At 48.0% G+C, this 21844-nt stretch overlaps 1 protein-coding gene across 3 annotated transcripts in view; it reads right to left on the reverse strand.

Annotated features, from left to right (window-relative positions):
* CHRNG (cholinergic receptor nicotinic gamma subunit) overlaps positions 1-20238 on the reverse strand; it is a 29292-nt gene extending 9054 nt beyond the window's left edge. Inside the window, exons 1-9 of one of the 3 annotated variants that reach the window (XM_083739639.1) lie at positions 20104-20202; positions 17158-17208; positions 15224-15363; positions 12821-12865; positions 12384-12493; positions 9629-9784; positions 8250-8347; positions 3337-3540; positions 279-393 (exon numbers count right to left, since the gene is read on the reverse strand). In XM_083739639.1, the coding sequence (XP_083595765.1) occupies positions 279-393; positions 3337-3540; positions 8250-8347; positions 9629-9784; positions 12384-12493; positions 12821-12865; positions 15224-15363; position 17158 (869 nt within the window). In that variant the 5' untranslated portion in view covers positions 17159-17208; positions 20104-20202. Of the gene's footprint in view, positions 1-278; positions 394-3336; positions 3541-8249; positions 8348-9628; positions 9785-12383; positions 12494-12820; positions 12866-15223; positions 15364-17157; positions 17209-20103 lie in introns of all 3 variants that reach the window. The other 2 variants (XM_083739638.1, XM_083739640.1) reach the window with 2 other exon arrangements.
* Positions 20239-21844: the final 1606 nt, after the last annotated feature.

The raw sequence follows: 21844 nt of genomic DNA on the forward strand, positions 1-21844 counted from the left end.
AGAGTTGCACGCTGCGGTTTGGAAATGGAAACTAATCTTCAATAAAGACTTTTATACGTTATTACTGACTAGCGTTGGTCCTCTGTGAGCTGAGACCTAGAGGCAACTCTGATAATAATAATAATAATAATAATAATAATAATAATAATAATAATAATGTATTTATACCCTGCCCATCTGGCTAGGCTTCCCCAGCCACTCTGGGCAGCTTCCAAGAAAATAGTAAAATACAGTAATGCATCAAACATTAAAAGCTTCCCTAAACATTGTTTGCTTACTTTTCAATGAGCGGCACTGCCTGCGAGGTTTCAGGGACCTTTTTTGCAATCAGGAAGAGGAAGACGGTCTGGGCCAGGAGGACATTGATGGAAACCGTGCATTTCTGACCACCAGCTGCAGAGAGAGAGAGAGAGAGAGAGAGAGAGAGAGAGAGAGAGAAGCAATAAGGCTTCTGCTTTGCTTCATCATGCTCTCACGCCCCGTCCCAAGAAGGTCCACCCAAGGAATGCCTAGTTGCTCTGAAAATAGAGGCCTGGGATGCAGAAGTATCACTTATTGTCCTCCTCTCAGCAGTTGACAGGCAGGGAATACAGTGGTACCTCAGGTTACAGACGCTTCATGTTACAGACGCTTCAGGTTACAGACTCTGCTAACCCAGAAATAGTACCTCGGGTTAAGAACTTTGCTTCAGGATGAGAACAGAAATGGTGCGGGGGCAGCGCAGCGGCAGCAGGAGGCCCCATTAGCTAAAGTGGTGCTTGAGGTTAAGAACAGTTTCAGGTTAAGAACGGACCTCCAGAACGAATTAAGTACTTAACCGTATCTGAAATAGTACCAGGGGCTTCCTCTCTAAACTTAGGACCATGCCCCCTTCCAACTCCATTTTTTCTCTACTACCACAGGGCTAAAAGAAAGGGATGCTTCGCTGATTGGTTCTCAGCATAGTCAAAACCCCAGACTAGCGGGGAAAGAGACATCAGCCTCTGGGACACGTCACTGATTGACTCCCACCAAGCTGGCCTTGGTGAGCCAGGAGCTCCTTATGTACCTCCCCAACTCAATTCAAGTCTTGGTCCTGGAGACGTTAGGAAGAGCAGGTCCGCTGCTGGATCAGGCCCCTCTCACTTGTGTGCCAGCACTACTCCCAATCTTGCTTCTGCCCCAGCCCTCACATCCAGTAAACGGCACCAGGATGAGAGATGGGAGAGGCAGAGCCGTCAAAATGCAAAGCACCTTCCGCCCTGTGTCTTCTGAACCCTAAAAACAACACTCTCCTACCAGGATGCTCTGTGAGCCCCTAATCGCAGGCTGGGGGATGAGGGGCTTTATCTATCAAGCTGAGGCTCCAAGACTTTGGCCACCTCATGAGAAGAGAAGACTCCGTGGAAAAGATCCTGATGTTGGGAAAGATGGAGGGCACAAGGAGAAGGGGACGACAGAGGACGAGATGGTGGGACAGTGTTCTCGAAGCTACCAGCATGAGTTTGACTAAGCTGCGGGAGGCAGTGGAAGACAGGAGTGCCTGGTGTGCTCTGGTCCAGGGGGTCACGAAGAGTCGGACACAACTAAGGGACTAAACAACAACTTCTATCAAATTACCAGTTGCCACTAGGCCACGTGGCTGCCTCTTGGCCTTGTTCCTGCTGAGATGGGACCCAGTTTTGCTCTGCGCTTTCTCAGCTCTTTTCTGCTAAACAGAGGAGGCGAGGCAGGCAGTAGTTGATCTATCTTGGTTAGAGGGAGGGATTCTCAACCTGCCACTGTGTGCTGTTGTACATTGTTTGGATGGAGAGAAGTTTTTCCTCCTCTGTAGATTCAGGGAGTGACTCTCCTAAGAGGAAAGGTTGCAGCATTGGGGCCTTTGAGTTAGAGGAGACATGGTAGTAAAGGTAAAGGGACCCCTGACCATTAGGTCCAGTCGTGGCCGACTCTGGGGTTGCGGAACTCATCTCGCTTTATTGGCCAAGGGAGCTGGTGTACAGCTTCCGGGTCATGTGGCCAGCATGACTAAGCCGCTTCTGGCGAACCAGAGCAGCACACAGAAACACCGTTTACCTTCCCACCAGAGCGGTACCTATTTATCTACTTGCACTTTGACGTGCTTTCGAACTGCTAGTTGGGCAGGAGCAGGGACCGAGCAACGGGAGCTCACCCCGTCGAGGGGATTCGAACCGCCGACCTTCTGATTGGCAAGTCCTAGGCTCTGTGGTTTAACCCACAGCGCCACCCGCGTCCCTGGAGACATGATAGAAGTTTATAAAATTATACATGGCATTGAGAAAGCAGGACTTTGGACTAGATGGACGATTGGCCTGATCCAGGAGTCTTCTCTTATGTCATCACTTTGCTGTTGTTATACCAGTTCTTGACACCTACAGAAAACGCTTCTTTTCTCCTAAGCCTTCCCAAATTTTATTCCTGCAGTTTTTAATTCTTGATGGTTTTAGGATTTTGATACTGTTTTACGATCTGTTTCATGCTTTATGTTCCATTTCTGCACTTCACTTTTTATGCGGGTTTTATATTTTATCGTCAGGTGGAGTTGGTTCTTACTAGAAGCTTGAGAAAAAAGCAAGGTGGGTCCTGAAAATGGACACCCCAGGAGCCAAAGACCCTAAGCGTAAAGAGGTTACCCTATGTTTACTAATTTACTCCTGCCTGCAGTCTGTTTGGATGAAGGGGCAACTTAGATATCTGATGAAATGAATAAATAGGCCTGGAAGTCGTGAGGGGGCTTTCAACAGCGCAAATTTGGAGGTGATCGTAGCCCGTGTCATGCTAAACACGTGCCTGCTGCAAAAACCACCAGGCACACACTAAATTCCCCCTTTCCTGTATAGGGAACTGTTGGTTTTCTGCTGTTGCAGGACTACAATTCCCATCATCCTTGACCACTGACTGTGCTGGCTGGGACTGATGGGAGTTGGAGTTCAGCCACATCGGAAGACCCACCAATTTCCACTTCCTCTTGACCAACCCGGTTCCTTGCCTCCCTGTGAAGAAAAGCCTGGGAGCTGTCCAGAGTGCTGAATCCTTAGCCCAGGGTGGGGGAAGCTGGGCTTTCCAGACTACAGTTCCCATCATCCATCAACACCCGGGGGGGCACAGGCTAACCAGACCTAACCCAGGCCAACCAAAGCACCACAGGTGGAATCCACAAACATATAAAAAAATGCTGTGAAAATACATGTTTTTTTTAAAAAAAAGTTTTGAAAAATACATTGAATTTGCCATAGCTCACTGTCGCCATCTGGTGTCACATTTGTATATTGCACTTTACAACACACTTATTTGCAGCTGTATAGCTGAGTCCACGGTGATACTTTTGGCGCTGACCTTTCGCTGGGAGGAAGTACACCAGCACAGCAACCGAGGAAATGAGCACGCAAGGGATGATGATGTTGATGATGTAGAAGAGTGGTTTTCTCTGGATGATGAGGAAGAAGATGATCTGCTGGTACCCTATGTCATCTGGCGTGAAGTGCTGAGCGTTCACAACCTTCTTGGCTGGCCGGTGCTTGATTGCCCATTCTCCGTTCTCTGTCGGGAGAAGGCAGCGTCATGTGGGTAGGAGCAAATATACACACAAATATCGGTCACATTAATTATAGAGCTTCTGAGACCAGCAGCTCAGAGCTCTCCCCCTCCCACTTTTCTGCAATTCCCTATTTTTGGCATCGCCATGAATTCTCACACCCCAACCTTTTAAAGCAAAAACATACACACCAAGTTTCTAGCCCTGTTCCCTCCTTCAACAATAGGGAAATAACATTAAGTGATATTAATTCTGAGTCACAGCAGCACCCAAAATTCTTGCTTTGCAAAACTGGAGTGGCTATTCTGCAGAATATTCTCCAGCAGAGATAGTCTCCAACAGGAGATCTCAAAAGCCTATCAAATAATTCTTTGATGAGAAGTGTTGCCTTCGCCCAACTAATAACGCACCTGAAAAGAAAGCATCTTCCAAACATTTGTGGGCAGTAGTGCCTGTTTCACTAAGGCCCCTCCAACCTCAGTTTGCCCCAGACACACCCACTTTGCCCAGCAGCTTCCCCCTTCTCCACAGTCTCAGTGTTGCCCTTGCAGAAATCAAGAGAGAGGAGGATGAGGAGGGGACAAAACTTGTCTAAATTGCTCTGCCTGTCCTTAGCTCTGGCGCCCCCTACTGTTGACCTCCCTGTCAACTACCTCACTATTCCCAGTGGGCACCTGCTGCCACTGTTTTGGGGGTCCCCAAGTCTGGTCCTGGCGGCCACCTCGATCTGAAGCCAGGCTGCCATGTTGAGATGAGGAACGGAGCCTGGGGGAAGGGACCAGCTGGCAACGAACGAGCTGATGGGGAAACGAGTGCAAATAATAAAGGTGCAGAGAGAAATCCCTTTTCTAGCTGCTGTGTGTGTGAGAGAGAGAGAGACAGAGACAGAGAGACAGAGAGACAGAACCGATACAACAGAGCCCATGAGAAAAGTGCCCTGGATCTGAGTGAGGATTTAGAGCCCTGTGTGAACGATATACCCACAATAGCAAGACTCATCCGATCATCTGGGCCAGGATGCCTGGAGCTGCCAGCTTACTGCCTGGCACCGCAGAGGGACTTCTGCCAGAAGCTGGAATCTGATGGAGAGAGAGCTGATTCTGCCATGTGTTTGGTCCCCAAGGCCTCCAGTTGCCCGGCTGCCATATAAAAGCCCACATTTATCTCTCTCTCTCTCTCTCTCTCTGGGCTGCAACACGAAGCCAAGCGTGACACGTTATTAAGCTGGTGTTTTCTTGTTTATTCCCCCCCGCCGTCTGCGGGAGAGATAGACTTTTAACCGTGCAAAATAACTGGCTTGTCCCCCATCATGAAAAAACAAGAAAGCCTCTCGCTTCCAAAGAGGAACTTTTCCACCTCCGAGATGCTATTAAAACATGATGGAGAATGGCGGCGGCAGCTGCTGGTGACGGCTGCATTCCTGGATCAATTGGCTGAAATGTAACTGTTAGCTTTAGGAGTGGCTGGGAGGGAAGGAGAGGAGCCTGCAGAACAAAGGAGGGGGGGGATGACAAATGCCAAACATTCTCCTGCAGTGATTCTTATTAATAACCCACAGAAACAGGCTGGGGGTGGGGACACAAACATGGCCAGAGAGCAAAGCGAGGCAAACCTTGGAAGCCATTAAGAGGTGGATGCAAACAGGTGACAGGTGTGATTCCCAGGTGCAAGGCCTAGCAAAGCCAAAGAGGGACCCCAAGTGCAGCCCTCCAAGTCCTCAGGACTCTCCCCTTCCTTAGCCACACCTCCTCCTCAGCCCTGCCTCACACCCACCCCAAAGATCTGTGCCTGGCTGGAACGTGCCCTTGAGTTCTGATAATGTCTCCTGCTAGTCTGGATGGAGGAAGGACTGAGTTTGTGTAGAAAGGGTTTGTCTAAAAAGGGGAAATTTGCATGCATTGCTCCACCCACCTTTTGCCCATGGCCCCATTCACCACTGGATTGTGGCCCCTGGAATGTTACCCATAATGCAATGCAGCTGGAGAAAGGGGGCCATGGTATTATCTTTCCAATGTCTCAATGCCAGTCTTTTAGCAGAAATAAGGGCATGAAGAGTCCACTTACATTAGGGTTGCCATATTTCTAAAAGTGGGAACCTGGGCACAAAAGTTGTTGACCTTTTAAGGAAATTTGCCCACTTTTTACGTGGGTTGACACTCTTTCTTTTTCCTTTCTCCTCCTGTGAAGAGGCTGCATCTTAATGTTTTAATGTTGTATTTTAATCTTGTTTTTTAAATTGTATTTTAATCAACTTGTTTTTATTACCAGTTGTTAGCCGCTGGGGAGGGCAGGGTATAAATAATTTATTATTATTATTATTATTATTATTATTATTATTATTATTATTATTATTCCTGCTCAGACCCAGAGAGCCGCTGCCATTCAGTGTAGGCAAGAGATGGTCTGACTGGGTATAAGGCAGCTTTGTGGCCCAGTGGGAATTTGAACCCCAGTCTACAAGAGGTCCTACTCTGACACACCAACCACTATGCTACACTGCCACGCTGGCAGTATTTCCTGGGCGCATGGTATGTGGGATTTACACATCTCCACCCCCTCCCTGTTACCCGGCCCTCGCAGCTCACCTCTTTGGTCCAGTCGGTCAGGATGTGGGTGCTAGGGGTGCTTAATGTTTTAATGTTGTATTTTAATCTTGTTTTTTAAATTGTATTTTAATCAACTTGTTTTTATTACCAGTTGTTAGCCGCTGGGGAGGGCAGGGTATAAATAATTTATTATTATTATTATTATTATTATTATTATTATTATTATTATTATTATTATCATCATCATCATCATCATCATCATCACCATCACCATCACCATCATCATCATCATCAGGGTTTTTAGACGTTTTTAGTGGAAATTCCGCCTGGACACTATTTCAAACCCGGACATAGGGCCGCCCTAATTTATGTTGACCCGCAGTCAAACCCCATATGGTTGGTATGTGGCTTAGAATAATATTACCCTATGGCAATTTTAAAATATTCCCCAAAGCAGTATTTATACATCTTAATACTTTCCTCCAGAAATTTGCCAGCGTCGGATACTGCATGAGCATGTTTCAAAGAAGCATTTCCTTATTATGTGCAGAATGTTGTTGTGGATCATCCCTTTCTGTGCAGGTGCAGTAGAGTCCAATGAATTCTAAATATTACTTTTTGTTGTATAATGCATAATTCATAATCTAACGACACATTAGCTACCAAAGTTAAAAACATTGTGCTACTGACTGGGTGAGATACGAACCTCCAGTTCTTTATTCCATCTGTTTCTCATGTTTGGTATGTCAAAGTGATTATACGAAATGCCCTGACTTGCACCTCACGGACAGGTGGCCCTCAGGTTCTCTTCCAATTCTACACTTCCATGATTCTATGGTTTATAGTTAAACACTTTCCCTGCTAAATCGTTTCGCCCACTCAGAACGACTCAACTGCCCTGCCCCGCCAGGGACAGGGAGCATCTAAATCATGGGTTGGCAAACTAAGGCCCGGGGACCAGATCCAGCCCAATCGCCTTCTAAATCTGGCCTGCGGATGGTCCAGGAATCAGTGTGTTTTTACATGAGTAGAATGTGTGCTTTTATTTAAAATGCATCTCTGGGTTATTTGTGGGGCATAGGAATTCGTTCATTTTTTCTTCTTCAAAATATAGTCCTGCCCCCCACAAGGTCTGAGGGGCAGTGGACCGGCCCACGGCTGAAAAAGTTTGCTGACCCCAGATCTAAATGATGCTTCGCCTTTGTGGTATCTGTGCCAAAAATGCTTTTGTTTTCCAAATCCTCCAAATGCCCTCAGGATTTTAGGCAGCCCTGTCATTTCCTAAAGAGTGGTGCCAGGTGGAGGGAGAGAGAGAGAGAGAGATTTATCCCTTGAACATTTTCTAACATTAGAAATCAGGGGAGTTTGCCAGCAAAGCTGGCAGGCAGTAGGATCAGGACCAGAAAAAAAAGATGTGCTTCCTCTTTATTTAACTCGTGGAATTCACTGCAGGTACGGATGGTTGCTTAGAAAGCCTTAAAAAATAACTTGACACTGTAAAAGGTAAAGGTACCCCTGCCCGTACGGGCCAGTCATGTCCGACTCTAGGGTTGCGCACTCATCTCGCTCAAGAGGCCGGGAGCCAGTGCTGTCCAAAGACACTTCCGGGTCACGTGGCCAGCATGACGAAGTTGCAACTGGCAAGCCAGCACCAGTGCCGCACACGGAAACGCCGTTTACCTTCCCGCTATAAAGCGGTACCTATTTATCTACTTGCACTTAAGGGTGCTTTTGAACTGCTAGGTGGGCAGGAGCTCCCGAACGACGGGAGCTCACCCCGCTGCGGGGATTCGAACCGCCGACCTTACGATCAGCAAGTCCTAGGCGCTGTGGTTTTACCCACAGCGCCACCCACGTCCCTAAACTTGACACTGAGGATATATCTATCAGTTACTATTAAATGGAGCCTCCATGTTAAGGGGCAATTTAACTGTAAATATCAAAATGATGGGAACAAATAACAGGAGAAGGGTGTCCCTTTTCCTTGGAGAGTTTGCAGGTTTCACAGAGGCATGGGACTCACTGCTGCAGGAAACTGGAGGCTGAATTTAGCCAACGCAATGGAACAAGACAAGTCTTACTTTTTTGATGTTCTTATAAGGATTTGGACAGCATCATTACCTCCTTGCACCCGTTGTCCCCCTCGGCTTGCATGCAGGTGGGGTTACCTGTGAAAGCTTCGGGGTCGATAAAGATCCATTCTATTGTCTGCTCATCTTCGACGGTCAACAGCAGGTTGATTTCACGGGCATTGTAGGTCTGTGACCTTAAACATAAAATCACTCAGTAAGGCCGAATCAAGTAAGGTTTTTTCCTGCTGCTCCAGAGGGTAGGAGCCGAACCAATTACAAAAAAAGGAGTTTGCCACTAAACACTAAGAGGAACCTTCTGATGGTAAGAGCTGTTCAACAGTGGAATGGATTCCTTTGGAAAGTGGGGGACTCTCTTTCACTGAGTGTTTTCAACTAGAAGTTGGATTGCCATTGGTCAAGGATTCTTTAGCCACGATTCCTGCCTGAGAACGCCTGCCAGGCCTTCTATGACACCAGCGCAATTCAGCCAATCACTTCCAGAGGCCTCTAGGCCAGAGCAGAATCCCTTACTGTGCTACAATATACAGATAACCAAGGTTCATCAGATCCGAGTCCTAGGTAACCATGGTTCACATCTGGTGGGGTTGTTGGAAGGCCAGACCTTATCAGCATATTGTGATTTCAGCTGTAAATGAAATATTTGGACTGAGGTAGACCAATGATCCCTCTTTATGCATTTTGAGCAATGGGAATGATCAAAGGATACAGAAGAATATCCACACTCAAGTGTTGGATATTTTCAGCTCTAGCAAGGAGGACTTAAAAGGATGGCCATAAACTGAAAAAGGAAGAATTAGTTAGTGCTTTATGGGAGCAGGTGGCAATTGTTAAATTAATATTATTCATGTTAAAGAAATATGAAAATTTTAGAGAAATGTTAGACTGTTGGGAACCGGTTGTGTGAGATACAAAAAGGGAACTTTAGATATCAGGTTACATGCTAATATAAGTAAATGTATGAACAGATAAAATGATTATTTAAAATACCTGTTTATCCTCTCATTATCATGTATATTGTTTCGGTGTATGTCTTATAATGCATATAGGTATTTTCTAAAGTAATTTGAGTGTATAGGGCTGCATACATTGAATTTATGCAACTGTTTAGAAGTGGGGAGCTAACAATTAAACGGCAGATACATTTCGTTAAATAAGTAAATACAAGTAAATATATGTTAGCATATGAAAAATTAATTTTAAAAATATGATATAAATGCAGAAAGAAAATGTGCCCACAGTTAGAAATGAATATATATTATTAGTCCCCTTCAGGCATTAAAATTTCCAACATAAGTAGCATTTTTTTTGGGGGGGGGGGTGTAGGAACATGAATGAGCAAGATAAGTCCCCCTTCATCTACTGCCTCCCTCTCCACCCTCACTGAGACACCCCCTCCACCCTCTAAATCATGCAGGGAACTGCTACGGGTGCAGGAGGCTCCAACTAGTACGCACTGGAACACCATGGAGCAGTTTTGCCAGTCGAAGGGGAAGAAAGTGACCACAATGGGGCAGACGCTGCGGTAGATGGCCGGGGGGAGCCAGGAGATGCTGCCGTCGGGGGACACCAGGACGTTGACGTACAACGCAACCTCAAACACCCCGTCGATGCTGAGGGGAACAAGGGGAGGAATAATAATAATATTATAATAATTTATTATTTATAGCCCGCCCATCTGGCTGGGCTTCCCCAGCCACTCTGGGCAGCTTCCAAAAAATATATATTAAAATACTGTAATAATTCATCAAACATTAAAAGCTCCCCTAAACAGGGCTGCCTTCAGATGTCTTCTAAAAGTCTGGTAGTTGTTGTTCTCTTTGACATCTGTTGGGAGGGCATTCTACAGGGAGGGCACCACCACTGAGAAGGGCCTCTGCCTGGTTTCCTGTAACCACTTCTTGTAGGGAGTGAACCACCAGAAGGCCCTCAGAGCTGGACCACAGTGTCTGGACTGAACGATGGGGGTGGAGACGCTCCTTCAGGTATACTAGGCCAAGGCTGTTTAGGGCTTTAAAGGTCAGCACCAACACTTTGAATTGTGCTCGGAAACGTACTGGGAGCCAATGTAGGTCTTTCAAGACTGGTGTTATGTGGTCTCAGCGGCTGCTCCCAGTCACCAGTCTAGCTGCCGTGTTCTGGATTAGTTGTAGTTTCCGGGTCACCTTCAAAGGTAGCCCCACGTAGAGCACATTGCAGTAGTCCAAACAGGAGATAACCAGAGCATGCACCACTCTGGCAAGGTAGTCTGCAGGCAGATAGGGTCTCAGCCTGGTTACCAGATGGAGCTGGTAAACAGCTGCCCTGGACACGGATTTGACCTGTGCCTCCATGGACAGCTGTGAGTCCAAAATGACTCCCAGGCTGCACACCTGGTCCTTCAGGGGCACAGTTACCCCATTCAGGACCAGGGAATCCTCCACACCTGCCTGCCTCCTGTCTCCCAAAAACAGAACTTCTGTCTTGTCAGGATTCAACCTTAAATCTGTTAGCCGCCATCCATCCTCCAACCGCTTCCAGGAAGAGATCAGGAGAGCCAGGATCCCTTTCCCCTTTCTCTTGCAGCAGAGCTCTCCTGCCATTTGGGACCCAAAGGCTGCAGTGAAGGTTGGTCACCCCTGAGAGGGATGCATGGCAGAGGTGGGCATGGTCAACACAAGCACATTCAAGCAGGCAGGGAGGCACACATAGAAGACTCTCCTCTCCTGCCCCAGCACTGCTATGGAGCGAGGAAACACTTTCCCCCCTCTGCTCTGCACCTGCGCTGAGATAGGAGGAGATGCTCCTCTTGTACTCTAGCATCGCTAAAGAAAAACAGTGTTTTCATCTTCTCCGTACCAGCGCTGAGATAGGAGATGTTCCTCTTCGGCCCCAGTGCTGCTGTGGGGAGGCAACTCGGCATATTTTTTCCTTCCCTATCCTAGCGCTGGTCTCAGAGGAGAGCAGCCTCACCCCCTAGCTAAGAGCTGCCACAGAGTGGGAAAATAAGGGGGGGGAGCCCTCTCCTTATCTTGGTAAAGAGCCTCTTCTGCCCTCTTCTATGGGGCCTTTACAAGAAAGCATTGTGATTCCTTTCTGTTTCCTGGCTCTCTAAGACTATTTAAGATCCTTTTGGCAGTCTATAGTCAAATAAATGGGGTTGTCTCTGATCTCAGCACTAAGTGCCACAGCGCTAAGATCAGAGATAAGATTATATCCAGTCATAGTTGTGTGGTGCTTAGTGCCAAGATCAGCATACTTAGATAAGATGTGACAGCTCTCTGCACCTAATGTCGTATGGCATCTGCCTGGTAACAGACAGGTGGGCTTAAGGTAAAGGTAAAGGGACCCCTCACCGTTAGGTCCAGTCGTGGCCGACTCTGGGGTTGCGGCGCTCATCTCACTTTATTGGCCGACGGAGCCGGCGTACAGCTTCCAGGTCATGTGGCCAGCAGGATAAGCCGCTTCTGGCAAACCAGAGCAGCACAAGCAAACGCTGTTTACCTTCCCGCCAGAACGGTACCTATTTATCTACTTGCACTTTGACATGCTTTCAAACCACTAGGTTGGTCTAATGTCATATGGCATCTGCTTGGTAACAGACAGGTGGGCATAGTTTTCCCCAAAAGCCCTTGTGGGCCAAATCCAGATGTTTTCGAGACCTAAAATACCCTCAAGATCTGGAGGTTCCCCACCAATATTATTAAAAGGATCTTCTATGATGAAGACATTGCTAACTTATATAATGCAATCTTAAATGCTGCTTGTAAGCTCTGTTTTAATTGTTCTTCCAGCTAATTAGTTCATGAGGGAGGGCTCAGTCGGTAGAGCCTGACACTCTTAATCTCAGGTTTGTGGGTTCAAGTCCCATGTTCGGCAAAAGATTCATGCATTGCCAGTGGTTGGACTAGATGATCCCTGTGGTCACTTCCAACTTTTAAATTTTACAATTCTTTGAACTAGAGAAAGACATGCCTCCTTCTGGGTGAAGGTTACTCTTTCCCCCAAAACTCAGCAATTTCTCTGGGAACTAATTTGTGGAAGGAGCCCAGGAGGAGCCCACCAAGATCAAGTAAGCTCCCTGGCTACAAGGAGACATGCTGGGTCACATCTCCTATCTACAGAAGGGGAATCCCAAGTTCACCTGCAGCCAGCTGGCAGATGAGCTGGAGGAGGAAGAGGAGGAGGAGGAGGATGAAGAGGAGGAAGAGAACAAGCCTTTAGGATACTGACTTGTTCTCCAGGACAATGTCTGGCAGCCACACCATAGTAGAGGGGATTCGTAAACACTTGATGTTGTCGTAATCAGCCGCATCCCACTGCAGGCGGTAATCGTGCCATTTCTGCCAACAAAGAAATCAGTTAATCACACTGGCCGACCTGGTGGATATTTCGCAATGGAACATGCTACTGTCTTGAGGCAGACTACCTTCCTGGTAAATTTGAATCCAGGGTAAATTTCAACTAGAGGCACAACTAGAGTTCCCAAACCCAGAATCCAGGATGCTAGGAAAATCACCAGCATCCCTGGATTTGTCTCCCCCCCCACCCCCACCCCAAAATTAAGTTACTAGCTCTTAAGACTTCCAGGGTAGGAAAGGTGGAGTTAAAGGGTTCATAATTTGCAACACATAAAAGATAACAGGTGAAGCTTGGGCTGCTTCTCTTACCAGTTCTACCCAAACGTTGGTGGTGAGAGCTTCGTCCCTCTCATTCTGAAAAAAGAGAGAAGACAGAGTTAGAATGTAAGAGGAACCCTGTGGCTGGATCAGGTCCATCTAGTGCAGGATCCTGTTCTCCCCGTGGCCAGCCAGATGCCTGTGTCAAACCCACAACAGGATCTGAGCACAAGAGCCCTCTCTCCCTTTTAAAGTCATCTAGGTCGTGCCTTGGAGCCTTATCCTCCATGAATTCTCCTTTGAAAACTGTCTAAGGCAGTGTTTCCCAAACTTGAGTCTCCAGCTGTTTTTGGACTACAGTTCCCATCATCCCTGACCGCTGGTCCTGCTAGCTAGGGATGATGGGCGTTGTAGTCCAAAAACAGCTGGAGTCCCAAGTTAGGGAAACACCGATCTAAGGTCTTATCCACACTTAACTTTTGCCCTGCTCTCTCCAGGCACAGGTCCATGCTTAAAAGTTCCATGATTGAGCACACTTGTTTTTTTGCTCCAGGAAAACCCGCTCTTTAATGCTAAATCGGAGCAAATGTTAATTCAGATTTTCTGTCAATTGCCATTTGCTCCGATTGAGCTTCAAAGAGCAGGTTTCCACAGAGAAAGCTCTGGAGGGGAGGGGAATGATGCTCATACACAGAACTTTAAAGAGTGGGCCGTGCCTGGAAAGAGCAGGGAAAAGGTGAGTGTTGCTGCTGCTGCTCTTATTATGGTTACAGTAGCACCTTGGCTTACATAAGCCTCTGGTTACATAAACTTCACGTTACAAAAGTGGCAAACCCGGATGTATTGGACTGGGTTTTGCCTCGCGCACATGCATGCACAGAAGCGGTCTACCGCCCCATGCGCATATGCAGAACAGTGATCCTGGGGTTGTGGAAACCTCAGGATCCGGCCGGACCTTCAGAACGGATCCCATTCGCAACTGGAGGTACCACTGTATTATATTTGTACCCTGCCCATTTAATTGGGTTGCTGCAGCCACTCTGGGCAGTTTTCAACAGATATATAGTGGTACCTCTGGTTAAGTACTTAATTCATTCCGGAGGTCCGTTCTTAACCTGAAACTGTTCTTACCCTGAAGCACCACTTTAGCTAATGCGGCCTCCCGCTGCTGCCACACCCCCTCCATGCGATTTCTATTCTCATCCTGAAGCAAAGTTCTTAACCCGAGGTACTATTTCTGGGTTAGCGGAGTCTGTAACCTGAAGCGTATGTAACCTGAAGCGTATGTAACCCAAGGTACCACTGTACAAACAGCATAAAACAAAAAACTTCCTGATACAGGGCTGCCTTCAGATGTCTTCTAAAAGTTGTGTAGTTCTTTATCTCCTTGATATCCACAGGGAGGGCGTTCCACTAGGCCGGCGCCACTACCAAGAAGGCCCTGTGCCTGGTTCCTTGTAACCTCACTTCTCGTAATGAGGGAACCGCCAGAAGGCCCTCTGAGTTGGACCTCAGTGTCCAGGTTTAACGATGGAGGTGGAGACGCCCTCACAGTTGGACAACTGTAACATTGATCCAGTCTTGCTACAACTTACCCCGAACCTCTATAACCTACACCTTTTGACAGCAAACAGGGATCTGTAGAGGCAGTCTCTGTCATCTTTGCATTTAGTGAGACTACTTCAGTGGGAATAAGCAGCAAGAGGTGGCTTCAAACCACCCTGTGACCCTCGGATGAAGGGCAGTATGTAGGTTTAATAAAATAAATAAATAAGGGTGCCAGTTGGCTTGTATCCATGACGACATCGCCAAGGCACCGCCACTTTTGCGACTGTTTATAAGCGTTTCCCTCCTTTCATTTTTGAAAACAAGGCTAATGTTGAATGTACGAGCCGATAAATGTACATTGGGTGCTTTGAGCAATAAAAATGATGGAGAACATACTTAAAGCTCAAAGGAGAGGCAAGCCTGGAGGCTGATGCTACATTCAGCTTGATATAATGTGTGTTCGCTGTGCAAGTCGGGAAGCCAGGCTCACATCAGGTGTGAAGAGCCTGCTGTGATTTTTTTAAATGATATATCTGTCTTGAGCCTTAAATTTCCACCTGCTATTGGAGCTTGCTGCAGATGCATTCGTGCTTCCTTTAGGAACTAGAACATGCAGCCTTGCTAGCGAGCAACAGAATTCTGAAATGTATATTTTAGGTATGAGATGTTAAGAACGTAAGAAATGCCAAAATCCGGCATCTACCTCTCGCTTTCCATTCCGTCTGCAGTGCCCCCAAGAATCAGTCACATGCCCTAAATAGCCATCAATATCCCTCTCCTCCATGAATTTAATCTTTTAAAGCCATCACTGTGTCCTGTGGAAGGGAGTTCCATAGTTTAACTATATGTTGCATGGGGGATAGGAAATAAAGCCTTTATTCCTTTATTCCTTCCTTCCTTCCTCACCAGTGTGATGAGATTGGTGAGGGTTAGCTTGACCGAAACGTCAACAATGTCCCTCTCGTCCTTGGCTGGGCGGAATTTGCGGTCATAGTTGGCCATCAGGTCGTTGAGAAGCTTCTCCTCCTGGTTTCGGCTCAGGACCACTGGAGAAAGACAATGAAGAAGCAACTCTTTGTTATGTACGGAGAGCCAAAGGTGCCTTGGAAAGCCACTTCCGCTCTTCGGAGGAGGTGGAGTTGCGGGCTTCACGGCCCCCGCACGACTGGGGGGATTCCCGGCCGCGTCACCTCCTGGTCAGCCAATCAGCTGGCTCTGGGGTGTGGCCTGCATTATTTAAAGCAGAAGCAGCCGGGGATTTCCCTCTTTGCTGCTTACCAGCTCTTCATGCTTTTCCCACCCTCCCGCCCTATAAGGTTTTCGTTCTTTGACCTTGCTATGGACCTTGGTTGGTCGCCGTTGAGAGATCTGGTAGGAATTTTTCCACTTGGCAAATTGGCACCAGCCACTTGGTTTCCACCTACCTTGTAGCAAATCGTCACAACTTTCTGGGTATTGGTGGTTAGGCATTGGTATTGTTCTGTAGATGGAAGAGGGGAGGTAACACCATCACCTGTCCCACATATTGAAGGATAGTCCGGTAAAGGATTTCGGGGGGCGTGGCCCTGTCTGAAGCCTAGGGAGGTGAGGGCCTAAGGCACGCCCCCTATCAGTGACCCCAGGGGAGTTCCTAGTTGATGTGCATCAGCAGGACTCCCCCTACTGGTGGTTAACCCTTCCTGGACTGCAAGCGGATGGGCTGAAGTCGGATATAGTCGGTTAGGACCAATGCCTAAGCCAATACCGCTCATCACCTGTAACCAATAAAAGTTGTAGCCTTATTTAGCCCATTAACCTTAATACCGTATTTTTCGCCCTATAGGACGCACTTTTCCCCCTCCAAAAATGAAGGGAAAATGTGTGTGCGTCCTATGGGGCAAATGCAGGCTTTCGTTAAGCCTGGAGAGCGAGAGGGGTCGGGAGCGCTCCCGCTGCTTGCGGAGAGGTGCCTGCATGCCGAAGCCTGCGCGCGCTGAGCTCAGCGCGTCCAGGCTTCGCGGACCTCTCAGCAAGCAGCGGGAGCCAGCGCTGGGCTCCTACGGCTTGCAGAGAGCTGCCTGTTTCGGGGCTGGGGTCGGGGGAAGCTCTGGCCTCCCCCGCCCCAGCCCCGCACCTGGGGAAAAAAATTTCCCCCTTTATTTCCCCCCAAAAAAACTGGGTGCGCCTTATGGGACGGTGCGTCCTATAGGGCGAAAAATATGGTATTTGTGTCATTATTTCCACTGGGGGGGGCGGGAACTCGCCACACAAAAGGAGGGTTTCGAGGAAGCATTTGAAGTGAAGGAGGTGGCGTCACACAGGTGTTTGGGAAAGTGACTCTAGACATGGGGAGCAGCAAGCAAGAAAGTGGGGGGGGGTCCTTGCAAGGGGAGCAGGAGGCCTGAGGATGGTGGAGCTTGAGGACAAAGACCCCGGGCAGAGATGAGTCAGGATATGAGAGCAGAGAAATAAGGGGGACAAGGGCCCTGAAGAGAAGGAGAAGGAGCCTGTGCTGGATTTTGGTGTGGACAGAAAGACAAGTTAAGGAGGGGCGTAAGAGTAATGAGAGGAGTGAATGACAGCTAAATGATGGGTAGCTGTGAGGGGAACCAGGTGGGACAATGGGAGACTTGAGAGCGAAAGGTTATAGTGGTCAAGGCAAGAGAAGACCAGGTGTCGACCAGAGTTGACAAAGGGTGCAGGGCTAGCTGTGTGGCACACCCAGCTCTGCCTCCAACATCTCATGGCTGTTCCCCAACATCAGGCATCTACTGAATGTGGCGGCTGCCTCACTCGACCCAACGGTAGGGCCGGCTCTGAGAGTTCTGGGAATGAATTGTGTGCTGAGTGAGGAAAATCACTTTCTTTGGTTTCTGCAGCACTTACTGCTGTTCCATCTCATCAGGAAACGTCTGAGGAGGAACAGACAAATCTGAAAATTCTGGTTTCTCTCAGTTTCTCATTTTTCTAATTTCAGTTCTCCGCATTTCTTCATCAGCATTCCTTTTTTAAAAAACAACAACAACCCTAAACCATCATTTTAATGTAAATTCCTCCTAATATACACACTTCTGCATGTGATGTTACCTAATTATTGCATTGCAGGGATTGAATGATCCTTGGTACCCCTTTCAACTCTATTCAATTCAACTCTACAATTCAATTCATTTTTATTTATTTATTTGCAAATAATTTCCCATCAATAATGCATTTTTGGACTGTAATATATGTATTGCCATGCACGCTTTACCCTTTAATTACATGCTTTTTTTGTACACGTTGCTTGACTGCCGAATTGCATTGAAAAATTTGGAGAAGCGTGGATTCTGAAAGATGCCCGTGTTTTGGTTTGCATCTTCTTTCAGAAACTGTGGGTTAGATGAGTTCACCTTTAAATGCAAAGTGAATTGAATTTCTAGTGATAGGCAGACTTCTCCCTTTTTACTTCCGCCACACCCAGCATACTTGCATACACCTTTATCACGTTCCACCTTTATCATCCCCCACCTCCCTAAACAAAAACCCGCTCCCTGCACAAATCCAAAATTACTCCCATCCCTGGGCAGAAATGGGAATTTAATGAGGCAGGTGGAATGCATTCCATAAATAATAATGGATTAAATTTAAAGCCCCCTCAGCTCCGCCTGCCATCTATCCCTGTCTAGTCTAGTCCACAGATGGTTACCTTGCTAACTATTTTTTAATCCCGTACATTATCAAATTATTAGCCCACGATAACTGCCCAATAAAATCTAAAAGGGAAGTGTGTGGGAGAGGTGCTGGCAAATTGCCTTCATTAGGGTAATTGCAGCTGCCTACTGAGGAGCTGATAGAGCCAGGCAGGGTCGGGAGGCTGAGTGGGCAGCTCCAAGGGAAGACTGAACTTTGGAAAACTCTTAACGTGACTCTCGGCTGGCACCTGCCACCCCCAGGCTTGCTAATGGACATGGCCAGCAGCTGCTCTCCCTCAATCAGGACTCTCCATCCACAATGACTTTGAGGAGGAAGGCAAACTTCACAGCCTTTCCTCAGAGGGGACTTGCTCCTACCTAGGATATTTTAGGGCCTGTCTATGCTGCAGCGGTTTAATAGTCATTCCCTTGCCATAATTGGATGGGACTCAGGAAGGGAGGAGAAAGATCTCCTTTTTATCAGGGTCTTGCAAGGGGAAATCCCAACTTTGGGACTTCAAAGCACCTCGCACCTCATTCCATTGTGATGTCAGGTGGCTGATCGATAGGAAGCCCAAGTTTGGCCCCGTTAAGTCATCCCTCCTGAGATTTCCAGGATGGCGTTCTCTGGCTCCTTGCTCCCGAGTCTGGTCTTGCTGCCTTGCTCTGTTGTTCCTTGCCCAACCTCCCTGGGATCTTGACCTCGGACTCGTGCCTGACTTTGTCTCTGGATCCTGCTTGGGCTTAGGCTGGTTCTCTGTTTGGATTGTGTTGCCTCTGCAACCCAGCCCTCGTAGGTGAGCACTTTGGTGGCAGGGCACTCCTGGAGCATGGCATTGCTGGGGGTTGGCCTAGATGACCCACGGGTCCCTTCCAGCTCTACAATTCCGTGATTGTGTCGCTGAAAGAGAATACATCGCAGGACCTCATAAAAACTCACGCAGCGTCAGTGAGTCGGAGGACCAAGATAGAGGTGTGTGGCAGGAGGCAAACTTGTATGCTTGTTCACCTGTGTGTTTGCCCCATCCCTGTGTGGTTGTGCAGTGGGACCTGGAAGTCCAGGGTTCACATTCCTACTCAGCCAGGAAGCTCACTGGATTGCCTTGAGACTCTGTGCCTAACCTACCACACAGGGTTGTTGTAAAGGTAACTCAGGCCAGCGAAGGCGGAGACAATATGATTTTATATTGTGTTTTTGTATAATGTTGGAAGCCACCCAGGGAGGCTGGGGCAACCTAGCTGGATGGGCAGAGTATACGTAATTAATTGTTATGTTATGAATAAATATTTGATCGTCTAAAAGTGCCATATAAATGCAATTTTGCGCTCTCTCTCTCTCTCTCTCTGTGTGTGTGTGTGTGTGGTGTAAAGGTAAAGGTAAAGGGACCCCTGACCATTAGGTCCAGTTGTGGCTGACTCTGGGGTTGTGGCGCTCATCTTGCTTTATTGGCCGAGGGCGCCGGTGTACAGCTTCCGGGTCATGTGGCCAGCATGACTGGCGAACCAGAGCAGAGCACAGAAACGCCGTTTACCTTCCCCCCGGAGCGGTACCTATTTATGTACTTGCACTTTTATGTGCTTAACCCACAGTGTGGTAGGAGCAGCTTAAAACTGAAAGGGGCAAAGGTGTTGTAAATGCTCCTTAGGTGTCACTTACCTGTTTTCCAGTTTCATATCTATCTATCTATCTAATCTCCAGAATCCATGAAATTTTGTGCCTAGTTCCCCCCAACTGCATTGTGTCCATGACAAATCCCTCTGATATCCCATTTGTTTACCCCACATAAGGAGGCTACTGAGGCGAGGGCGGGGTCTGCCCATCCCTTGCTTGCCCATTAGGCAATAGCTCAGGGGCAGAGAATCCGCTTTGCATTAAGACGGTCCCCAGATCAGCCCCCACCTGCACTTCCAGGTTGAGCTGGGGCCGTCCCCTGCCTGAAACCATTGGAGACCCACTGCCCAGCTTTGTAGACCATTCCCAACCATCTGACTCCCCATAAGAGTTTCCTACTTTCGCATTTCATCTCAGTTCCAAGCAATTCCTCCCCTTTCCCCGCTCCCAAGGAAAAGCTTCCGAGTTCTGTTTTAGCACATCAATCAGAGCCCAGGAGTTCTACCTGGACTGAGCCTCCTTACCTGTGAGGAAGGTGAAGGCGAGGACCAGGCTAGACCAACCCATGCCAGTGGCGCAGATCAGTCTTTCTTCCTAACCTCAAGCAGCAGTGTGTGTGTGTGGGATGGTCTGGAGGACTATTTTGAGCTGAAACCCACCTCTCCCATCCTCCTCCTCCCCCCAATCCCCCTACCCTCCTTTTCAGCCACTTGGCAGGCCAGCTGTCCCACGAGTGCTGGCATTGTCAGCTGTTTCCTTGATTGTGATGGATGACTGCCTTTGGAAAAACAGGGTGGAGAAGGTGAGGCGGGGGGGGGGGGACTGGCTGTCCCTGCCAACCCCCTTGGGCTTGCAAGCCGAACTGAGCCATTGAGCGCAGTCATATCTTCCCAGTGGAGCTGGGGGAGAACTGCAGCAAGGAGACAGTGCCAGGAACATGTCTGTGCCCAGGGCATTGTGTGATCGGGGAAGCGGTCAGGGCCCCTATTTATAGGAACAAAGAGGACAACCAGCCTCCGGCAGCAGAATTTCTGAGAAATTTCTGCCCACTTGAGATGGGCTTCATACCAAAAGATTGCAGTGAACAGAGGCTTGCCTATAAAGTAGAGGTGGGATGAGAGAAGGCTTTTTTCTCCATAGATGATCAAAGAGAAGGACTTATAGCTTGCATGATAGGAACTCCTCAGATTAGCTGAGGACACCTTCCACCCCGTCTATTCTACCTGAGTATAAGGATGGAGGGAAAATTCAATTTTGTTTGTGTTTTAATGAGAAACTACTGGACACAGGTGGCGCTGTGGGTTAAACCACAGAGCCTAGGGCTTGCTGATTGGAAGGTCGGCAGTTCCAATCCCCGCAATGACAGGGTGAGCTCCCGTTGCTCAGTCCCTGCTCCTGCCACCTAGCAGTTCGAAAGCACGTCAAAGTGCAAGTAGATAAATAGGTACCACTCCGACGGGAGGGTAAACGGCGTTTCCGTGCGCTGCTCTGGTTAGCCAGAAGCGGCTTAGTCATGCTGGCCACATGACCCAGAAGCTGTACGCCGGCTCCCTCGGCCAGTAAAGCGAGATGAGCGCCACAACCCCAGAGTCGTCCCTAATGGTCAGGGGTCCCTTTACCTTTACCTTTACCCCATCTCTGCCCTACAAAGTCCCCTCCGGTGTTTTGTTTCTGTGATGTTACGGGTTTGTGCATCAGAGGTAGGAAGTGTTCCCCCTTCTTCTCTTCGGTCACAACTGGACCTAATGGCCAGGGGTCCCTTTACCTTTACCTTTACCTTTACCTGATTCACACTTCTTGAAACACAAGCTATCCTTTGGAATTCACACCTCTGAATTTTTGCAGAACGGTTCTCCAACCAAACAGTAGGTTGACAGGTGCATATACTAGGGAGAGATTTGCATAAAATGCATAGTAAGGTTTTGAAGGACATTCTTTATGACCCCTTATCAAAATGGCAGCAGGAAAAATCCCTTTATTTTGTCATAAAAAAAAAAAATGGTAGACACGCGTTGCCCGATGTCTGCCCCCGAATTCTGAGCGAGCCAGCTTTTTATACATTTGCGAAAAAGAATTCCACCTGGTTTCTTGTAAACCGAAAGTTATGGCAACTTCCTATGTCCTTACATGGGCTTGCCCCCCCCCCCTTTCCTTCCTGCACTAGCCTCTCCACTCCATGAACCTCGACATGTGCTCACATGTAAAACATGTGATTTATACTAATAGCATTAAGATGGGGCTTTGTCTTCTGCGTTACCCTCCTCC

This window comes from Podarcis gaigeae (genome assembly GCF_964106915.1).
Source record: "Podarcis gaigeae genome assembly, chromosome: 5".
In the NCBI taxonomy this organism is placed as follows: Eukaryota; Metazoa; Chordata; class Lepidosauria; order Squamata; family Lacertidae; genus Podarcis; species Podarcis gaigeae.